The sequence below is a fragment of the Panthera tigris genome, chromosome B2 (genome assembly GCF_018350195.1).
Source record: "Panthera tigris isolate Pti1 chromosome B2, P.tigris_Pti1_mat1.1, whole genome shotgun sequence".
NCBI classification, from domain to species: Eukaryota; Metazoa; Chordata; class Mammalia; order Carnivora; family Felidae; genus Panthera; species Panthera tigris.
Window position 1 is genome coordinate 89,942,526 of NC_056664.1, and position 22,557 is coordinate 89,965,082.

The following is a 22,557-nucleotide window of genomic DNA, read 5'->3' on the forward strand; positions in this document are numbered from 1 at the left end:
CAAAGGCTTATATATAATGAAGTAATAACCAATAGGAATTAGTCTCTGAAAGTTTAGCACACTGCCATGTTTAAAAAAAACAAAACTCTTCATTATATTCTGAGGAAAAAATATATTCCAAGTATCTAGTGGGCCAAGACAGAACTTCTAATTGAAAAAGTTACTGTGTTATTATTGATCTAAAGAGGGCTTCTGTTCATATAGTTCACGATTGTAATTTCAGTTACACGGATTCAAAGCCTTTGCCTTTCTAAACTGAAATGTCCTAATCACATTATCTTCCATCATTTGAGTACTCACTTGGGCCCAAACTTGCTCCATGATGTTTTTGTGATGTGGGACCAGGAAAAAAATATATATAGCAAATATACAGCATAGGAATGATTAACATGAAGGAATATACTCTATCCTGTTCTGTTTTTAGAGACTCTTGGACGATGAGCAACATTTTGCTCATTCTTAGAGCATCACACTGACCTGATGACCTCAGTGAGTAGCAACACCCAAGTATCTTTCATAGTTTATTACCATGGTCCATAGTTTATGTGTTAATATTCTCTCTCTCTCTCTCTCTCTCTCTCTCTCTCTCTCTCTCTCTCACACACACACACACACACACACACACACACACACACACACACACACACACACTTGTCAGTAATGTTCTATCTCCTGCCCTTATAAAGAGCCTCACACATTCTAGGTACAAAATAAAAATTTTTTAAAGAATCAATATATGATCTGTGGATAGAAATATGACTGAGAGAATTTAATATGGACAATCTGACAATCTTCTATGGACACTGCAAGAGGGAAGTCTGTAGTGCCGAAAACACTATACGAGGCAGCAGGTCATGAAATGACCTGATTAAATGCTTTCTCTTTTACTTTTGAAAGAAAATACACTTTCTGGTAAATATTATTAAGGCAACAAAATTTATCTCAACTTAAAAAGAAATTCAAAAAAGTTGATAGTGATATACACAATGACTAGATAAAGAGTAGGAATTGCAATTCACTTAAGGAAAAACAACTATGGCTAACTGTGAGATTCTAAATACATATCTTCTCTAAAGGAAAAAAGGACTAAAACAGTTATCAGTTATCAGTCATGAATATATAAGATCAAGAGATCATCATTTGAAACTATGTTTGATGTTAAGTGAAGAGAAATAATAGATTTATGTATCTTTAAATGCCTGGTGAAAATGAATCAGTGTCTTAACATTCTTTTTTCCTTCTATGGTTGGTTACCTTTTAGTGTTTTTTTTTTTTTTTTTTGTCTGTGCCAAGAATAACCAATCACATTGCAACATATTTAGAAAACCTCAAGGAAAATCTTAAGGAACACAATTTCTGCACTACCATTAATACCAAAGGAAACAAAACAAAAATCAATACTTTATGTAACCTACGATATAATGAGAAAACTTCATTCACTGACAAATTGATGAAGTATTAGAGTAAGTTCAAAGTAATACACAAGAGAATAGAAGCTTTTCAGTTATGATCACTGGACTACTAAAATTCTTTTTAACAATAATTAATAAATTAATTTTTAAAAGTTTAAAGATGACTTTAGAAATATCAATGGCTATCTTTATAAAAGGAGATGCTGGTAGTGAATATCTAATACTGCTTTTTTCAAAAACATAATGTAACATTATTAAGTATTTTAATAACAAAAACAACGATAATGAAAATAGGCTTTTGAAACACTAACAACACTCATATTGCTTTTCTTTGCCCTGTTGTGTTTATCATCCTGTTCTCTATAGCTCCTGTCTGGCTGCTTTTTTCTCCTTGTTTCAAAACCACAAGGAGATTAATATGCATTTGGGGAGGTGAGAGTAAAGATAATGAGGCTATGTGAGTCATTTAGGAATCTTTAGTGTGGTAACAAAAAAAAAACACCCCAAAACCCACTTTTCAGTGAAAGAACGAATTCTAGAAACTACACTGTAATTACTTCAAATACAATCTTGCTTTACTATTTAATGTTTCTTCGTTAGTTACACATATGCTCTCCAATGAATGGAACGGAATACCTAGACAAGAAATTAACAAAACAGTGGTACCTGCAGATCTTGTCAATGTGAGCCCTACAGTTCTAATTCCTCAGTATCCTTATTCAAAAAGCAGTCTCACTGAGATACTACAAATTTAGATGCTATCTAGCACAGGCTGAGTTTGCTAGACTAAACACCACAGGATGAAGAGATTACATTACTGTTGTTGTGGAAATTAAGGGGTATACCAAGCAATATGTATATAAATATACTGTTGAGTTTGTCTTAAATATATTTGCAGATGATTTGTTTTGTTTAGTTATCACAAGAGTTGATTTTATTTTAATGAAAATAAACCAGGAGATCAGGGTAACAGATTTTAGGCAGTATAATAGTGGAAAGAAAGAAGCTGCTGAAATGGTGTGGACAGACCTCTTATTCTGATCAATGCCATTTCAGAGAAGACTGGAGAGGATAACAGTTTAATTCTTTTCTTACTAGGTATATTTTGGGGTCTCTTTTAGTGGGGTAGAGGGGGATACACAGTATAACAGGCATATGGTTTTCACAAACCTTTATAAACAATGTGCATCCAGTATTTTTTTTTAATTAATTAATTTATTTTGAGAGAGAGCGAGAGGGAACAACTGGGAGAGGGGCAGACAGAGAGAATCCCAAGCACAATCCAGGCTGAGTTTGCTGCAGGGCTTGATCTCTGGACCGTGAGATTGTGACCTGAGCTGAAATCAAGAGTCGGAGGCTTCAATGACTGAGCCACCCAGGTGCCCCCAGTCTTTTTCTTCATGGATTAGAACAAATATTGTTATAATGTCTATACTACCAAAAGCAATCTACATATTTAATGCAGTCCCTATCAGAATGCCACCAACATCTTTCACAGAGCTAGAACAAACAATCCTAAAGTATGTATGGAACCACAAGACCCTGAATGGCCAAAGCAATCTTGGAAAGGCAAAGCAAAGCTAGAAGCATCACAATTCTGGACCTTGAGCTATATTACAAAGTTGTGGTCACCAAGACAGCATGATGATAACACAAAAAACAGACACATAGATGGATGAAACAGAATAGAAAACCCAGAAATGGACCCACAACTCTATGGTCAACTAATCTTCAACAAATTAGGAAACAATATCCAATGGGAAAAAGTCTCTTCAAAAAATGGTGTTGGGAAAACTGGACAGCAACATGCAGAAGAATGAAACTGGACCACTTTCTTACACCATACACAAAAACAAATTCAGAATGACTGAAAGACCTAAAGGTGTGACAGAAAACCAGCAAAATTCTAGAGGAGAATATAGGCAGAAACCTCTTTGACCTCAGCTGCAGCAACTTTTTACTAGACATGTCTCCAGAGACCAGGTAAACAAAAGCAAAATGAACTATTGGGATTTCATCAAGATAAAAAGCTTCTGCAAATCAAAAGAAACAATCAACAGAACTAAAAGGCAGCCTATGGAATGGGAGAAGATATTTGCAAATGATATATCTGATAAAGGGTTACTATGCAAAATGTGCATCCAGAGTTAACATGCACTCCCCACCTCAGTGTCTTCCATATCAGTGTGTGTGTGTATGTGTGTGTGTGTGTGACATGAGAAGCAGCATAGGACAGTGGTTAAGAACCCACACTTGGTTGCTAGACTGCAAACTACTCACTTGCTGTGCAACCAATGGGATGTTATCAATCTCAAATTAGTGATTATTGTCAGGATTAAATGTGTTTATCAATGTAAAGTTCCTAGAGTGGTGCTTGGCACATGAAAAGTGCTCAAAGGTGTTAGCTGTTATTACATGTGTTCCCAAAGTAGACATGTACTTTTAAAATATTAGGTTAGGTAAATATACCAAGGTAGGTAAATAGGAAAGGAAAATTATATTCTTAAATCTAACAGATACTAGTTTAAGATGCTTGCCCAAATTAATTAACCATTATTTTACTGTCTTCCACCCAGATAAATCCTATTTTTATGAGTCTCCAATTGGGAAATAATAAAAACCTCATTCTTAGGAATGTAAAAACAATTCTTATTTTTTTTATTTTTCCTTCAGAAATGAATTTTTAATTTTATAAACTTTTTAAAGTTTGTTTATTTATTTATTTATTTAGAGAAGAGGGAAGGAGGGAGCAGAGGAGGGGCAGAGAGAAGGAGGGAGAGAGAATCCTACGCAGGTTCCATGCTGTCAGTGCAGAGCCCAAAGAAGGGTGTGAACTCATGAACTGTGAGATCGTGACTTGCTCCAAGATCAAGAGTCAGATGCTCAACTGACTGAGCCACCTAGGTGTTCCTAAACTTTTTTTTTTTGATAGCTGCCTTGTATACTTTAATTCTCTACTCTTTTCTATAGAGCAAACAACAGAAAACTGATGAATACAGGATCCATCCATTTAGTAACAAATTATTTCCTGACTCACTACAATGTATGTGGCCTTATGCTACACAAAAAATCCACACACTAGTTTCTCAAAGGAAAAACACTGAAAAATTGGAAACTGTGAATGGGATATTGAGGCCTATTGAGAATGACAAGCAATAGGAAGAAAAAAGCTAATAAGTGAACTATCTCAGAATCAGTGAATGTGTAAGAGAAGGACCTTAGAGACATTATACAGTCGAATAGTTCTTAACTCTTTAAAACAACACCAATGTACTGGAGGGGTGAGATGACATATGGTATTCTTTTGTAACATATATCTTTTTTTTTAAATGTTTATTTCTGAGAGAGAGAGAGAGAGAGAGAGAGAGAGAGGGAGAGAGAGAGAGGGAGGGAGGGGCAAAGAGAGAGGGAGACACAGAATCAGAAGCAGACTCCAGGCTCTGAGCTGTCAGCACAGAGCCTGACATGGGGCTCAAACCCACGAACCGCAAGATCATGACCTGAGCTGAAGAAGGATGCTTAACTGACTGAGCCACCCAGGCACCCCAATTTTGTAACATATATCTTGACTAATGTGCTAACAAAGTTTTGTGGGAAATTATTATATTTAAATTCAACAAAGACAAAAAATGCACATGTAGTATGCCAAAAGGAAGATGGAGAAAATACTCCTAATAGTAACTAAGTTCAATATTAAATTTAGTTTTCAGCTTCTTGGCCAAAAAGCAAAAATAAGCACAGTATAGTTTGTTTTTGTTTTTGTTTTTGTTTTTTTTTTTTTTTTTTTACTATGTGATAAATCTAGTTGTATTTTTTTTTTTTTTTTTTTTGCAAGGGGAAAGGGGAAGGAGTTGAACAGCTTTTCTGACATTAATTCTCACAGAACTTAATCATGTGTTTTTATGTAAAGAAACCTCAGAAATATCATGAATTCAAGAAGAATGACTCAATAAGCAATAAGAAAAGCTTTCAATTATAATTCAAAGAAGTTATTATATTGAAGGACAGAGTGATCACCTGACTGCTAGCCTAGCATATACCTATTATCCTGACTTACATATTAACAGTGACTCATTCCATTTTTAGAAGTATCCAAGTTTGGAAAATAAATTACATGGGAAACTTGGTCCAAATATGTTGCTCTGTAGCGATCTTGTCTGGTAGAAGAAAAGACTTCATAAATGATTTCTACCAAATTTCTAGAGGCCCTGGATGGCAACCATTTAAGACCCAAATTAAAAGAGAATGTATGAAATAATATATGATACAATCTCTTTGTATTAAAAAGCAATGTAATAATGTCATGAAACTTACACTCAGAATTGAAAGCAATTCTTCAGTACCACATTCAGGTTTCAAACGCTCTTTGAACATTTTAACTGTTTGGTGCTTCAAATAGTAGTAAGAGGCAATGCGGCCATATGTCAGAGGTTCAATGCTCCGATTATCCTATTTCAAAAAGAAAGATAAAATGACAAATAAAAAGTACAATAGAAACACATACATTCATAAAACTAATAGTTCTTACTGCAGGTTGCTATTGCAACAATTTTGTTAAAATGTTTAGTTACCATGAGAAGCAAAAGCCCTACTGTTAAAAAGCTGGGCAATCTTTTCATTTAGAATGTATATGACTCAGTCATACCTCTCCAATTTCAATACAGTAGGAAAGTTCCAATTCAACCAGAGACTTCTCAACCAGACTGGACAGAAATTTATTCACAGAATCATGGCTCACATCACTCAAATTGTAGTAGCTAGAAAACAAGCAAGGTCATTAGCACTTCAATTTTCCCTCATTCTCTTCTTTTCAGAATTTCAAAGAACAATTACATGCACAGCAAATCAAAGAAGTAAAACAACCGCAACAGCCAGTTTCATCTTACAGGTCAAAATTCCCACACTAAGATTTGTTGACTCCGATGAACAATGGTAATAACTATGGAAGATAAGCAGATAAAATTCAGCATTGCATTAAACAAACACTAACTTTCTAGAAACAGAAGCAAATCATATATAAATATATAACTTCCTTTTATATATAAAAACCCATCCTCAGTAACTTTATAAAACTCAAAGCACTATTGATTTGAGTAGTAGATGAATTCTTTTAGGAAATTTAGTCATTGATTGTTCTTCAAATGCCTAATGACTACATGTCACCCTAAATATGGGGAAAGACATCATCAAGCTAACAAGAAAGCATTTGAACTAAGCTTCTATAGACAAAAGCCACACAGGTTCAGCTCTGTATATCTTCTAAGTAAAAAGCCTAAGGACATGCAATTCATCTGAATGCTCTTCCCTCTAATTCCAAAGGTTCTTGGCAAATCCCTAAGATTACTAGGAATCTGTGCCTGGGAACAGATCCAAAGGGTGACAGAATGCCCCTACATCATAGCAGATCTCTAATTCTTGGTGGGTGAATCCTGCACCCCGGTCAGCGTGGAGAGTTATATCTCCTCTCTCCATCCAAATCAAGTAACAGGAGTGTAAAGCGGCCTCAGAACAGGCTTTCATCTGTACAGACTGAAGCCCAGAACAAGGGTTGTACACCTGCACAGGACTAGAAAGGGGATATTCATAGTCTGGAAAGAAAGTGTTAACAATCTCAAATGGGAGAGGCCTGACGGAAACCACAAGTGATCAATATGGTGATTTTTTTTTTTTTTCTTTCTTCAAAGGGAAAGATTTGAGGTCAGTATACTGCAAAAATTCATTTAAAAATACACAAAGCAGGACTTAAATGATGGCAGGATATACTTTCAGCAGAAAGAGAAGATTAAACAAAAAGCTAGGTACACCAATATGAGAGTCTCCACTAAGTAAGGATTAATAATAGACTCTTTATTTAGGAAACTCTGTAAATCATAATTACTTGCTGAAGATTTTAATTTTCACAAATGAGAAATAGTTACTTTCAATCTTAGTCTGCAGAGAAATTACTGCCTTTCCTGGAAAAGTTGATGTCATACCAAAATAAAGCAATATTTATCAATGAACAGGTAAGTATTGAAACCAGTGCTATTGTTAATTTAAACAAAATGTACAAAGCTTTTTTTAATGTTCAGTTACTCATTTTGAGAGAGACAGCAAGATCATGCTGTCTACATGAGTTTTTATGCAATTAAAATTACAGAAGGAAGGCTTTATGAAAACAGTATTACCATGAAAAACAAAAGTTAAAATACCATTTTTGCCTAAAAATTTCCTAGGCCATTTGAAAACGTAAAGTCTCATATTCCCCTACAAATATTAACTAATGACAACTTTACCATTTTTATGCTTTAACAAATTTAGTACGTTTACAAATAGTATTTAAAATCATCTTTGAAAAAGACTTTCCTTCAAAAATTATAAATTCTTTTTAACAATATTTATTTTGGTCACTGTTTTATTTAGTTACAGGGTATATTTTGATGGGCTAATATCCTTTCTAATGTTTTCCTAAGTCTACTGGGAAATTTTTAAGACTGATTTGTAGCTTCTATCCAGATAAAGAACAGTCAGGGTAAACATTTCTTAAACATTTAAAATAAGTTGCAAAAAAGAAAAAAAAAAACCTAAAATCATGTCTCTAAGACTACAACAAATTATTTGATGATCATATTATTAACAATCTTATTTGATAAAAATTAACACAATTTTTAGAATAACTTTAAAAACTTCCATTGATATTTTCTCTTAATATGGTTGTTCTTTTCTAATGTGCTCACCAACATCTCATATTGACTTGCCTAAGAAATGCAAAACTTCAACTTAAGTAATTGAATTGACATTTAATTTACTCAATATCAACACTTTTATCCTTATGATTTCTGAGGATAATCTGGAATTTAAAAAAAATCCTAAATTTTTTTTTTCAGGTATTCTGGCATATGTAAATGATAACTTTTTAAAATTTATTTTTAGAAAGCGATAACTACTTAAAAAATAGAAAGTGCTGGTTAAAATACTACACTCAAGAGTAGGAAATTCTCAATCATTAAAAAGTTGTCTTTTGGGGTGCCCGGGTGGCTCAGTTGGTTAAAAGTCCAACTTTGGCCCAGGTTACCATCTCACGGTTCGTGGGTTTGAGCCCCGCAGTGGCTCTGTGCTGACAGCTCAGAGCCTGGAGCCTGCTTCGGACTATGTGTCTCCCTCTCTTTCTGCCCTTCCCCTGCTTGTGTTCTCTTTCTCAAAAATAAATAAACATTTAAAAAAAAAAATTTAAAAGTTGTCTTCTAAACACCCAACACAAATACTAAAATGCATATTTTTGTTGTGATATAACTTTACTAATTAAACTATTATTCTTTGGTAACAATTGATCTAAGGTTACTTAAACCACTTAAAAATCCTTATAAAAGTAAGATTTGCTACATCTCAATTAGATATATAATTTAACAAGACACTGTAAAATGAACAAAATGTAAATGAAATTATTGTTTAGGTCACATAAAATTTTAGGAGATAATATATTCTGACACTTTCCTGGGAATAAAGAATGGAGTTTATATTTACATGATCTTCATTAGCATTATAGGGCCTTTGCTTCTATAGCATGAACTTTTTAGTCACTGGGTAATTTCTAGCCTAAATAATTATAAGTATTTAGTTTAAAATATTATATATCATTAATTTCAATAATCTCTTTACTAACTTGAAAATCAAGCAACAGCTAAGTTAAAGGTCTGTTTTCATGTTGCACTCTCCACAGTACAAAATTTATAATTTACTGGTTACTAAAACAGAAATATTACACAACTGTTTAATTATAGATAAAGGATACAATGTAGTTTCATGCTCTCTGCATTGGATCATGAAGTCATTATCTTCTCTCTGCCATAAACAGACAGCCTACCTTTTTGTCAGCATGCTATTTCATTTATTTCACAGAGAAACCCAGTTTCACAATAATTGACTTGTCAGAAGCTCTAATTTATGAGGCTGAGCTCTGTAAGATTTCTCTATATTGGACTCAACCTGCACACAAGCAGGGTTGAATATTTACAATGCTGTTAACAGGTGCTGAGTTGTTTAATGATTCTAATAGCCAGAAGCGTACTGAGAAAGCCAGCGGGATCACAATTACAGGCTGTTTGAACACAACAATTACTAGTCCCCTGGGAGGTGTGAAAGTCAAAGGCAGTTGGATACTGACAGCATCTAGCACATGGGCTAGACAAGCTAACTTCTATTAGCAGTCCATTGGGAAAAAGTCATAACAAACCTCTCCCTCTCATAAAAATTTACAAAGTTCATTAAATTTAAACAATCCCAAAGTAAAACAACTTAAAAAAATTAGCTTTAAGAGCTCTTGTCAAAGGACGAACAGAAATACCACACATGAAACCTCAAGTTCTGTTTTTCCAACCTCAGGAAGGATAAAATTTTGCCAGTTGAGAATGAAAGAGATTTTATTGTAATCTAAAACATAGATAAAGTTACACCAAACAGTCTGGATTTAATGTGAATAGTGGCAGCCATTTCCTGTTTAGTTATTGTAAACCTGGCCAGAGATCTTGCTGGGAAATTTTTCATCAGTATTGAAATGCTGCTGCTATAACTGTCAGTACTGGGAAGTCATTTGTTACGGCACCATGTTTTTTTATGTTCAGATTATGCAGCAGTAATAATGACACAAATAATGAAAGTGGTTGCAGGGACAGCTGAAACTACCACAACATTTTTTGCCCCAGAAATATTTAAAAGCTTCCTCAGGGGAAAACAGAGAGTGAAATTGAACATACAAATTGAATCCAGAACTCAATTTGGAATATATTATATTTCATGATGCACCAGTACATGTGTTTATGTACATTTGAACTAACTAATGTAATTGTGTCTACGTATATATTTATATATGTAAATGTATCTTCATATGCATGTGCATGTGTTTGCATACATATGCATGTCTCTCTCACACACACACACACTATAAACATACAGAGAACAATCCAGGAACAGTGGCAGAATCTTTGTCAACATAAGTTCCACTTTTGGTGGTGGTGTGGTGGGGGTTCTTTATAGTTGTATGATTAAATGAAGGGGGTTGGGGAATTAGGTCGTATTTATTATCTATGTATGACTGTATTTTGAAAGCACTCTTTGTCTTGTCTATTTTAAATAAACCTTATTATCTTCTTTTAACATACACATGCATATATATATATATATATATATATATATATATATGCAGTCCTCTCCCACTAAACCAAAAGTAAAATCTCAATTTATGACAGTTAATATATTAAGATATATTAAAACTACATATAATATAAGCCCTTCCTTTGAGACAATGATTTTAGCCTTCTTAAAACTTTTAACAGATTGGGGCACTTGGGTGGCTCAGTTGGTTGAGTGTCTGACTCCTGGTTTCAGCTCAGGTCATGATCTCAGTTTCGTGAGTATGAGCCCCATGTCAGGCTCTGCGCTGGCAGGAGGGAGCCTGCTTGGGATCCTTTCCTCTCCCTCCCCCTCCCCCTCCCCCTCCCCTCCCCTCTCCTCTCCCTCTCTCTCTCTCTCCATGCCTTTCCCCTACTTGCACTGTCTCTGTCTCTCTCAAAATAATAAACTTAAAAAAAAAAAAACTTTTAACATCTAAAAATAAGTACGAAAAATTTACCAATTTCCAGAACTCTTGTGCCTGGAATACACAATACAGTAGATAATAAATAATAATAGTGTATACTTGTGTTTGATTTTGATTTTTACTTTTATAAATTCCTTTCTCATATTTGTGTTTTATTAATGTTCATCTAGTTCCTAGAGATTGTAGAGGCTGCTTTTAGGTAACCAACTTGAACAATGGGAACCCGAGTAAGGTAGAAGGGCCCACATTGGCCTCAGCCTCCTGGCTGAATATAAACAGGCCCATTAGGCAACTCACCTCAGATTATCTTAAGCTATAGCTGACAGATGGGTTACTTACAGCAGGACACAGGTACCAAAAAAGGAAAATTCCATACATTTTCATACCTCCTCACCTTCTCCCTTTAACTACAGCCCCCTACCATTGCCTCATGGCAGTCTCTCCCTTGCTGTCCTGCCTACTCTTTCCTTAATGGTGTGCTCAATAAACTTCTATCTCCGTTGTTCTGACTTGGGTGAATTATTTCACCACCCGGGCTTCCAGCTGCTACCCAATCAAGTTGACCCACATTTGGTGGCCCCCATATGATTGGGAGGCACCACATTTGAAAGCCCACGTGGGCAGCTTTTATGCCCTGCCCCCCACAGAGATGAATGCTTAGTTTGTTTTCAAGCATTCATGCTATATTGTAGATACTCTAAAGATATGATATTCCTTGGTATTGTGCTTTGACTAAAATTCATTGACTTTGTTATATAATACTTTTATTTTTATATATCTCTAGTCTATAACTTTAAACAAACTTTTCACCTTTCACTAGAATAAGAGTAATTAAATCCCAAGCAGGTAGACTGTTTTTGCCATCCTTTTTCTTGTTTATTTCTAATATTATTGTATTATGTGCTGGGAATGTAGCCTTATGATCTGTTTTGAAATATACTGAGTTGTTCTTTGTGGTCTAGTACACAGTATATTTTTATAAATAAATTTTGATGAGTGTTTGTGAGTAGGCATATTCCTTTTGGGGGAAGAAATATAAATATAAATATAAATATAAATATAAATATAAATATAAATATAAATATAAATATAAATATAAATATAAATATAAATATATAAATATAATTTATATTAGTGTGATTTTCAAGAGAGATGTGTTAGTCTCTCAACATGATTATAATTTAGTTAACATCTTGAACTTCTATCAGTTTTTGCTTTCTCTATTTTGATGCTATGCTTTTAGTTACCTAAAATTTTGTAAACTATTATAACTATTTAGTGATTGTGCTTGTTATCAATATGAACCATTCTTCTTTGTCCTTCTTTGCCTTGAATTTCATTTTGCCTGATTTTAATTCTACAACTGTTGCTTTCTCTTTGTTATTGTCCTTCATATCTTCTTTCCATCCTCAACTTTCAACTTTCTATATCATTTTGATTTCATGTTTCCTATAAATCATGTTTAGTTGGATTTAAAATAATTGAATCTGAGAATTTCTTTCAACAGGTAAGTTTAAATTATTTTTAACACTTATGATTATAATTGATTGGACTTATGATATGAATAGATCCTGTCAGTCCTCTCTACTCAAAACCCCACAATGGTTCTTACATCATCAATAATGAAATTCAAAGTCCTTACCACGGTCTCTAAGGTCTCACATGACTGGTATTGCTACCAACCCCCTACATCCCTTAGTTATATGAATTCTTTGTATATATTTTGGACATTAAACCCCTTTTCAGATATATGATTTGCAAACATTTTCTCCTCTTTGGTACGTTGCCTTTTCATTTTGCTGATGATTTCCTTTGCTATGTAGAAGCATTTTAGTTTGATGTAGTCTTACATGTTTATTTTATTGCCTTTGCTTTTGGTGTTCAATCCAAAAATCATCACCAAGACCATTGTCAAGACTATGTCATCTAGTGGTTTTATAGTTTCAGGTCTTCCCTTCGAGTCTTTCAATAATTTTGAGTTGATTTTTGTGCATGGTGAAATATATGGGTTCAGTTTCATTTTGCATGTGAATATCCAGCATTCCCAGTATCATTTATTAAAGAGATTATTCTTTCTCCATCACATACTCTTAGCTCCTTTGTAGTAAATTAATTGACCATATTATTGGCCTCTGTGTTCTGTATCATTGATCTGTGTAGTAAATTAATTGACCATATTATTGGGCTCTGTGTTCTGTATCACTGATCTGTGTGTCTGTTTTTATACCAATGTCATACTGTTTTGATTACTACAGCTTTGTAATATAGTTTGAAATCAAAAATTGTGATGCCTTCAGCTTTGTTCTTTCTCAAGTTTGCTTTTGGTATTGGAGGTCTTTTGTGGTTTCATGTAAATTTTAGGATTGCTTGTTATATTTTAGTGAAAAATATCATAAGCCTTCAAAAAAAATTATTGCTGTACCAGTTTTGGACTGATTAATTCACGCAGCAACAGCTTGGGCACAGGTTTCTACTTCAGCATAATAATGATAGCTTTAGTCTTAACCTAGCCAGGTATCTCAAAATATGTTCAGGTGACTACTAAAAGAACTAGCAACTTTGATATGGATAGTCAAGAGTGTATAAACCACCACCTCCTGAAAATTAATTTAAGTGCATTTATCAATACATGCATCAACTTTTAAGACTGTTAGATCTTTTAAGACTGTTAGATGGCTATAAGGGCTAGAGAGCGTACTGCAGACAGGGAGAAGAGTGACAACAAAAGTATGAAAGTGAGAGGAACTTCTTACCTAGAGGTGGTATGGATTAATGTCTCCTTTCATGGTGTTGGTGGTGTAGGAGGGGATACCCAGCTCTTCTTGGGGGCATCAAAGGGGCAGGAAAAACAGCTGCCACAACAATCAAGTGCCCTAAGCCAATATGTCAAGATGATACATCTTTTGACTCCCAGTCCCAGAATTTCCCTCTAGCAAAGATGGCTGTCAGGTAAAGTAGGTCAGGCACTGTGAACTATGGAATACTCACTATTTACATGGACTATAATCATATGAGCAGGAGATATCCTAACTGTCAATACCTAAGAAGTCCCTGGGCTCAGAGGCTCAATATAATTTCTTTAAGTTATAACCAAAGTATATTCCCTCAAGATTTCATCTTTGTCCACTGTGCTAACCTCTCCCAAGCTTCTTGTTCTGTCCCTAATTAATACTGTTTATTATGGTTGCATGTGGATTTTTCTTACCACATTAATTATTACATAGAAGGTAGTTTGTAATGAGAGCAACAAGGAATGATGCCTATTCCAGTTTCCTCTAGGTAGGTCCTCTATTCTCACTGCTATCTCACTCATCCCTCTAAAAAGTAGAGTGGAGTCACAAAACTTATGTTGTTAAATTCTACCTTTCTGACAAAGTAGTTCTGGGATCCAGAGCAAGTCACTTCAAGTTTCCAAAGTCCCCTTCTTTAATATCAAGCAAGAAGGTAGGACCAGAGTGCATATAAAGTGCATCCCAGTATACCCTTCTACAATTCTAATCCTGTGATCTAATGGCTACCGTAAAGCTGCAGTGCTTTACGAGGTAGCGACTACCTCGTTAATCTCGCAATCATGCCCCAAATGATATTTTGTATCTAATCCAGAGTCCCTAACAGTTGAGGAAACAGAAAAATGCCACCATATTCTCAAACTCCTATCTGTGTGAGTGGAAATGGCTGAAACAAAAAACAAATTTCTCAAGGTACCAACAGGTAAGATTTAGTAATAATATTTCATCATGATCTCTCTGTTCAAGACCCTACAATGCTTTGATATTTCCTCTTATTCGTATCAGGAATGTCCCCATCTTTGGCCCTCCTTCCATTCCTTCTGCAACTGTTAAGGTCTTATTCACAGCTTAAACAGCTCCCTAACTGGTCTTCCTGCTCTGATTGTCTCTTCATTTCAGCCCATTCCCTACCATAGTTTCATACGTATTGAAAAAAACAAAAAAACTGAACCTAATTTGGGGATGTTAAACTGTGTTTAACAGTTCACCACAGGTGGGGTGCCTGAGTGGCTCAGTTGGTTAAGTGTCTGACTTTGGCTCAGGTCATGATCTCAATGGTTCATGAGTTTGAGCCCTGCATTGGGCTCTGTGCTGACAGCTCAGAGCCCAGAGCCTGCTTCAGATTCTGTGTCTCCCGCTCTCTCTGCCCCTCCCCCATTCATGCTCTATTTCTATCTCTCAAAAATAAATAAACATAAAAAAAAAAAAAACTCTCACCACAGCCAATAGGCTAAATGCAAACACCTTATTATGACATACAGGCCATTTACTCTCTGGTGCTTGGCCCACTTTCTGGTCAAGACAATCTTTTGGTCTCCATATTCTTTAGCTCTGGCTACATCAACCTTCTTGGCACTCTACAAATGCCGTTTCAGCCATGAGAGCCTATGCCCATATAGTATTTTTGTGCCTCTGACCTTTTCTATTCCCATTTCAGATTCAAAATTTGGTTGAAGTATCATCTCTGTGGATTTTTTGCTCTCATGGGCTTAAATACAATTCTATTACAGAACTTATGATTTACATTGAAATCATTTATATGTCTTTCCCCCACATTTAAAGATCTGCCCGGGCACCTGGAGTAGCTCAGTCTAGGTGTCTAACTCTTGATTTTGCCTTAGGTCATGATCTCACAGTTGTGAAATTGAGCCCAGTGTTGGGGCTCTGTGCCGGGCATGGAGCCTGCTTGGGATTCTCTCTCTCCCTCTGCCCCTCCCCCTGTTGTGTTCTCTCTCAAAAAAAAAAAAAGATTAGCTGTTGAAGATGGAGGATAATGTACACTAATTTTTATCCTCAATCTCTATTATAACATTTGACAAATAAGTGCTGAATGAAGATCTAACCTATACTGTCTGAAAGTAAAAGACATTCCACAACAACCCCCCACTTTTATTTCCTCTTGCAGAGTTCTTATCAATCATTACAAATGCCTTACAAATTCTTCCTTCTACAACTGCATAAGCCTCATTCTTCTCTGAATTCCAATTGCACCTAAGTCAGTAACTACCATCTAGCTTAATCATTTAATCATTTCTTAATGATTTCAGATGTCCTGTCTCCCTAACTAGAGAGCAAACTCCTCAAGGATATCCTAAGTTAATTAAAAGCAGCTAAGTAATAAGTGCATACAATTATTCGTTTTCAAATATATTATAATATATTGTGATCATACTAGAGACATCATGTGATTCTCTGGGCAAATTCGTATATCTAGAATGTCCAAAGCTCTGACTTTTTTGTTATGTACTAAAATTTAGGGATTGTTACTTTCAAAAATAATTTTCTTTTGGCGCGAACCAGAAAGATAAATAGTTGCCCTACACTTACCTGGGGTTCATGATAAGACGTCGGAAAAAGTAAGTCCAAGTGATATAATCCATTGCATCTTGCTTAGATGTAATTGTACCACCAGCAATCTCTGCATTTAAATGGTCAGAGAGCACTCCTAATAAGCTATACAGTGAACAAGATATGGGAAACATACATGAAGGTTAGGTTAAATGAAACACACTTTATCTCACATAGCAGACTGATGGAAGGGAGCTAGTAACTTTTAGGAAAGATAAGAGCCAAGAGGAGAAAGGTAGAGTGGGCAACAGCAGATGTAACTTGGAGAGTAGGGAAGAATGTACTTATGGGGTATGGGTGTAAGTATGAAATAATACTGAGGCAGATGAAAGGAGAGTTGGCAAGATAGGGGTGATAGTTATGAGTAATGATATTCCTTTCATTTACTCAGTGAGTGTTAAGTTCCTCATCATATGAAACACAATTGTACTGGTGTTATAGAGTATACTAACATGATCAGATGTGCTGAAAGACTGGCATAACATAATGTTCATTTTAGTTTCTTATGTAAAATACTAAAAAAGGGAAGCAGTGTCCAACAACAGAAAAGGCTAAATAAATTATGATACATGGGACAATATGCAGGTATTAAAAATAGTTTTTGCAAAGGATGTTTTAAGGACATGAGAAATGGCAATAAATTGAAAGATTAAAAAAATGAGTTTCTATATTACTCTCAATTCATCAGCGGCAGAGTATAAATCTGTATACTCAATTGAGAGGGCAACTTGCCAATATCTATTTGAATAATCACTGTGACCCAGCAATTTCACTTTTCATTATTACCTGCTAGAGAAACATTTACAGACAAGGATGGGAAAGCAAATTACTTCGCTGCAATATTATATGTAAGAAGAAATAGGAAACTCTTGAAAGGCCCATTAATAGAGAAGTTAGCATAAAAACTATGAAATACTCTGTGATAGGTAAGTATTAATAATAGTTATATCGAAGTACAAAATTAAAATTTTTAGTTAATGATTACTGAATGTACATACAGAAAATTACATAAATCATACATGTACTCAAGTAATTTTCATAATGTGAACACACCTGTGTAACCAACACCAAGATCAAGCATCACCATTTCCCCAGAAGCCCTCCTTTTGTGCTGTTTAGTCACTACCCTGGCTCAAAGGATATTATGACTCTTATTCTGATCCTTACCTTATTGCAGTGGCTTGGGCTTCAAGCACAATGCTTACTGGACGTGGTGAGAAAAATACTCTTGTATCATTCCCTATCTCAAAGGGAAAGCTTTCAATATTTCATTATTGACTATGATGCTTGCAGTAAATTGACTCTTTATCAGATTAAGGACATTTCTTTATATTACTGTTTGTTAAGAGCTTTTATTATGAATGGGGGTGGAATTTTTTCAAATGCTTTTTTTTTTTTACATCTATGAAATAATCATATGATTTTTCTCATTTTTTTCCTGCTAATGTGGTAAATGATAGTAATTTATTTTCAAATAATAAGTCAACTTCACATTTATAAAATAATTTACACAAAATTAAATTTACTGATGTTGTTTAGACATCTATATTTATGAGAGGCACAGGTTTGTTAACATTCTTTTTTGGTAAATTTCTTATCAGGTTTTGGTATCAAGGTTATTCTGATCTTACAAAATAAGTTGGCAAGTAGTCTTATCTTTTCTAGTATTAGGAAGAGTTCATGTAAGATTGATGTTATTTTGTCCTTAATGTTATGAAGAATTCACTAGTAAAGCATCTGAGTCAGAAGGTTTCTTTGTGGAAAGATTTTAAGTGTCAGATTCAATCACTTTGATAGAATAAGAGACTAGATTTTCTATTTCTTTTTGTGTCAGTTTCATAAGTTTTTAAATGAATTTTATCATTTTATCTAAATTTTTATTTGCATAATGTTTCATAATATTTTTAAATGCCTGTAATATCTTTTCATTACTAATATTATTCTGTTCATTCTTTCTCTCGCTCTCTTTTTTGATCAGAGTTAAAGGTTTATCAATTTCATTCTTCTTTTCAAAGAAACAACTTTTGGCTTTGTTGATTTTTTTCTAATGTATATTTGGTTTCAGTTCTTTGATTCTTGCTCTTATCTTCTTTCTTTGAGTTTAATTTGTTAATTTTTTCCCAAATTTTTGGATGGATGTTTTGATCATTATTCATGCTTTCTTCTAAAAAATATATATCTTATTATATATATTTTTATATAATATATATTATATACAGAGTCATAAATTTTCTCTTATCACAATGTTAACTGTATCCACGTTTTTATATTTTCTAAATAAAAAAAATGAACATTAGCACTTAGCATAAAAATTCCAATAACTCTTTACACTATCAATGAGAAACATGTGTTGTCCTTTGCAGTTAGAATACAGTATATTTAAAAAGACTGATAAAAGAGAACTAGTAATAAGTGTTGCAAGTAAAAAATACATAAACCTGAGGGAGAAAGGCTATTTTCAGCTGAGAAAATGAGAGAAGCCTTTATCAAAGGGGTAGTTACTGTGCTACAAAGAATTATGTGATAATTCTGAAATAAGCTAATAGTCCAAATTATTCATTACAAGTCCCTCTATTTTGGATATTTCTTTATCACCTAGAGAAGAAAAACACACATCAAACGAGAACTTTATTATTAAACGCTTACTATGTGATAGACCCTGCTACAAGCACTAACATTCGATCATTACAACTAACCTCTGAGATAGCCAGTGTTGCTAGCATCTCCATTTTACAGATAGGCGCATCAAGGCACTGAGGAATCAAATGACTTGCTAGATCAAGGAGGTAAGTAGTGGAGCTCAGATATGAACCCAGGTTGTCCGGCTCTAGAATCAATGTGATTCATTGAAGTAGTACTAACACTGCTTCTTTTAAAAGTTTTTTTTAAAAATGAAATTGTAATTGAATTCTATCTTACAGTGATAATTGTATTCAGTTTCATTTCAAATAATTCCATTGAACTAGAATTTTTGCTGATTTTTATAAATATCATGACACAAATATCAATTGCTATGACATGAATCCATTTAAATTAATTTACAGCAAAATTTACCTTGACTCTACTGGGAAAGGTTCATAAAGAAATTTTTTGTAAAAGTCTTTCTTTATGTCATGAACCAGAATTACAGCTTTGCCTTGGTCGTCAAACTGAGGCCTTCCAGCACGCCCCATCATCTGGAGTACATCTATAAAGAAGAGAACAAGAGGTATTCAACAATGTGGCAGCTAGCACAAGGTATATTTAGTGATTATAGCATGTTTCGACAACACGACAAAATAACGAAGGATACAGAATATTTTAAGAGTGTGCATATTATCTCTGAAGCCTGTTGAGTTCTATAATAATAAGATAATTAATGCATTAAGACAGAAAATTGGATCACCAAAAAGGGACTCTCTTACTATTTGTATAAGTAAGAAAGATAAAAGTTTCCTTTAGCTAAATACTTTAAAATGCTGTTTAAGAGTTATTACTATTTTAATTAAACAAGAAAAAGCAAAACATATATGGGTAAATCTCTTCAGCAGATTCATTTGATTATTTTTCCCCATGAATGGACCCCCTGGGTGCATTTAGGCCTCACCCTCTTCCCACTTACGGTACAAATGTTCTTTTTTTTTTTATAGTGCAGGAATCTCTGAGGTAAGAAATGATTTAGAAATAATATAGTTTTTACATGTAATCATTGAGTGGAAATACACACAGATATTTCGCTCTTCAGAATTCAGTGACAATGCTTTTATCAAGTTTTAAAATATGCACGAATCACAAATCGCAGCATGCAGAAATCATAGCAACAAGCCTTTTGATTCTAGAAGCCCCATAGAAGTATTTCTAGTGAAACAGATTTAAAATTAAACAGTATAATGTTTAACTGTAATTTATTAAGTCATAATAGCTACTAATCAGTAATTGTTATCTATTTGTGAATTTGAAACCATTAGTTATGCTTTTGATGCTTATTAACACTTTAGGTAAGTAAATGAAACAGCTCAATACTTTGAATAGCATTTGCATCTCACTGGAAATAAAACTTTACAATCTTACTCAACATATGTTCAAATGTGGTCAATTCTCTACAATTCAATTCATGCAAATTCAGATTATTAAGGTTAAAATAGAAGCTTAATGTATCTGTAAATTAAAAAAAAAATTACCTGTAATGGGAAAATCCACATAGCGCCTTGTTTTTCCATCATAATATTCTGTTCCCTTAATAATTACTAAGTGAGCTGGAAAGTTTACACCCCAGGCTAATGTACTTGTAGCAATAAGAACCTAGAAAATAAAATATATTTAACTAAAACATAATGTGTAAGTTATATTTAAATGTCTGTTTATGAAAAATAAAATACCTGAACTTTACAGTTTACAAATAGCTCCTCTACTGTTTTTCGGTCCCTCTCATGTAATCCAGCATGATGCATTCCTATTCCGAAAGCAAGTGTCAGCTTCAGGTTGGAATCTCTTAGCGTTCCAATGATGTTCTCCATCTGCGAATAAGAGCACAATTACGAGGTATAGGTTCATTAGCTTTACAATTTCCATACTAAGATTATATGTGACTAATTTTGTGTTTTGATTCTTATACTACATAAACAAAAATATAGGCCTCATCTACAGTTACAAGTGAAGTTAATTAAAAAGAAAATCTAGTTATTGAGAATGTATATCCTAAATGAGTTAAAATTTAAATGTTATCCATCTTCTCCTCATGCATCAAGGAAAACAAAATCTGTGGATAAATGCAATATCCCCTTAATGAGTAACAACTATTAAAAAGGATGTAATGTTAACTAGAATATTTCAGGGTCTTGTTCATCTCTTATAAGAGAAAAACCTTCCATCTTTTTGGCTCAGTACTAAAAATTTAGAAAATATGGACAAAAAAATTAATGGAGAAAAATCAGTCATAATCCCACCAAACAGACAGGAATCATTCAAATTTAGCCTTTCTCACTGAACTTAATGACCCAGGGCAAGTCATATAACCTTTGTGAGCCTCAGCTTCCTTATTTAAAAAAATCAAACTGGTGGGGCACCTGGGTGGCTCAGTTGGTTGGGTGTCCGACTTTGGCTGAGGTCATGATCTCACAGTTTGCGAGTTCAAGCCCCATGTCGGGCTCGATGCTGACAGCTCAGAGCCTGAAGCTGCTTCAGATTGCGTCTCCCTCTCTCTCTCTCTGCTCCTCCCCTGTTCACGCTCTGTCTCACTCTCTCAAAAATAAACAAACATTTAAAAAAATTAAAAAAAAATCAAACTGGTATATTTTTGTCTACTTCTCATTTCTTTAATCAACAGTACAGTTAAATACTTTTTATATTTACTAGCATTTTTTGGTAAACTATCTTTTCATTTTTTAAGTGGATATGACAGCTTTTTTTCTTAGTGGTTTGTAATGGCTCTTTATGTATTAGAGCTATTATTAAGCTATTTATGAAGTAAAGTTATTTCATTTCCAGCCATGGTTTAGCTAAGTTTTCATATGTCTAAAGAGTTTCTGAAACTTATATAATTTCTGAATATTCTTTCACTTTCCATTCCACATGGAAAATACTTAACGCAACACAGATTTTATGGCAACAGAAGCAAATCTTATCTTCTTATGAAACTTATTCTCTGAAAGGAACTAAACAGAAAACTCAATCTCTTTTTGCCTAATGATAGACCTTTATACTGGTCCTTAAAGCAGAGGATGACACAATATGCAGTGTGGTGAACTTCTTTTGGGACAACTCCATGAGGGGAGTAATGTAGAGATCAAGTGGTTTGAGAATGTATGAGCAATTAAAAGAATGACATATTTTAGTGTATCTGTAGCTTCACTACCACATTTTCACAGTGAACAACAGTGGAGGATAAACTTGGAAATGGGTATATGTATGATTTTTATATGCCTGAAGACTGAGATAGTACAAATAACCAACACTGTCTTCAGACCTCATTTCTGTTTTTTTTTTTTTCCCTTCTACTATTAATCACTTCTAACATACACAAGTATACATGCAACACATTCACTCTCCTGGATGTGAATAAACCAATAAGCAGCTCACAAAATCTCTATCTAGAGAAACTTCAGCTGGCTGCTACAGTTTAGTGGAGACATTCATACATGAAGCACGTCAACATCCTTCATTCTTGCTCATCTTATTTTCAATGGTCAGAAAAAATTTTCCAAGCTTTTTTATGTGGGAATAAATTGTTTTACAC

General features: G+C 34.1%; 1 protein-coding gene across 1 annotated transcript in view; it reads right to left on the bottom strand.

The window, feature by feature from the left end:
* ASCC3 (activating signal cointegrator 1 complex subunit 3) overlaps positions 1 to 22,557 on the bottom strand; it is a 353,465-nt gene that overhangs the window by 76,598 nt on the left and 254,310 nt on the right. The window contains exons 31-36 of the mRNA XM_042986876.1: positions 20,702 to 20,839; positions 20,504 to 20,624; positions 19,398 to 19,530; positions 16,323 to 16,448; positions 6,058 to 6,169; positions 5,727 to 5,861 (exon numbers count right to left, since the gene is read on the bottom strand). Of these exons, the coding sequence (XP_042842810.1) occupies positions 5,727 to 5,861; positions 6,058 to 6,169; positions 16,323 to 16,448; positions 19,398 to 19,530; positions 20,504 to 20,624; positions 20,702 to 20,839 (765 nt within the window). The remainder of the gene's footprint in view (positions 1 to 5,726; positions 5,862 to 6,057; positions 6,170 to 16,322; positions 16,449 to 19,397; positions 19,531 to 20,503; positions 20,625 to 20,701; positions 20,840 to 22,557) is intronic.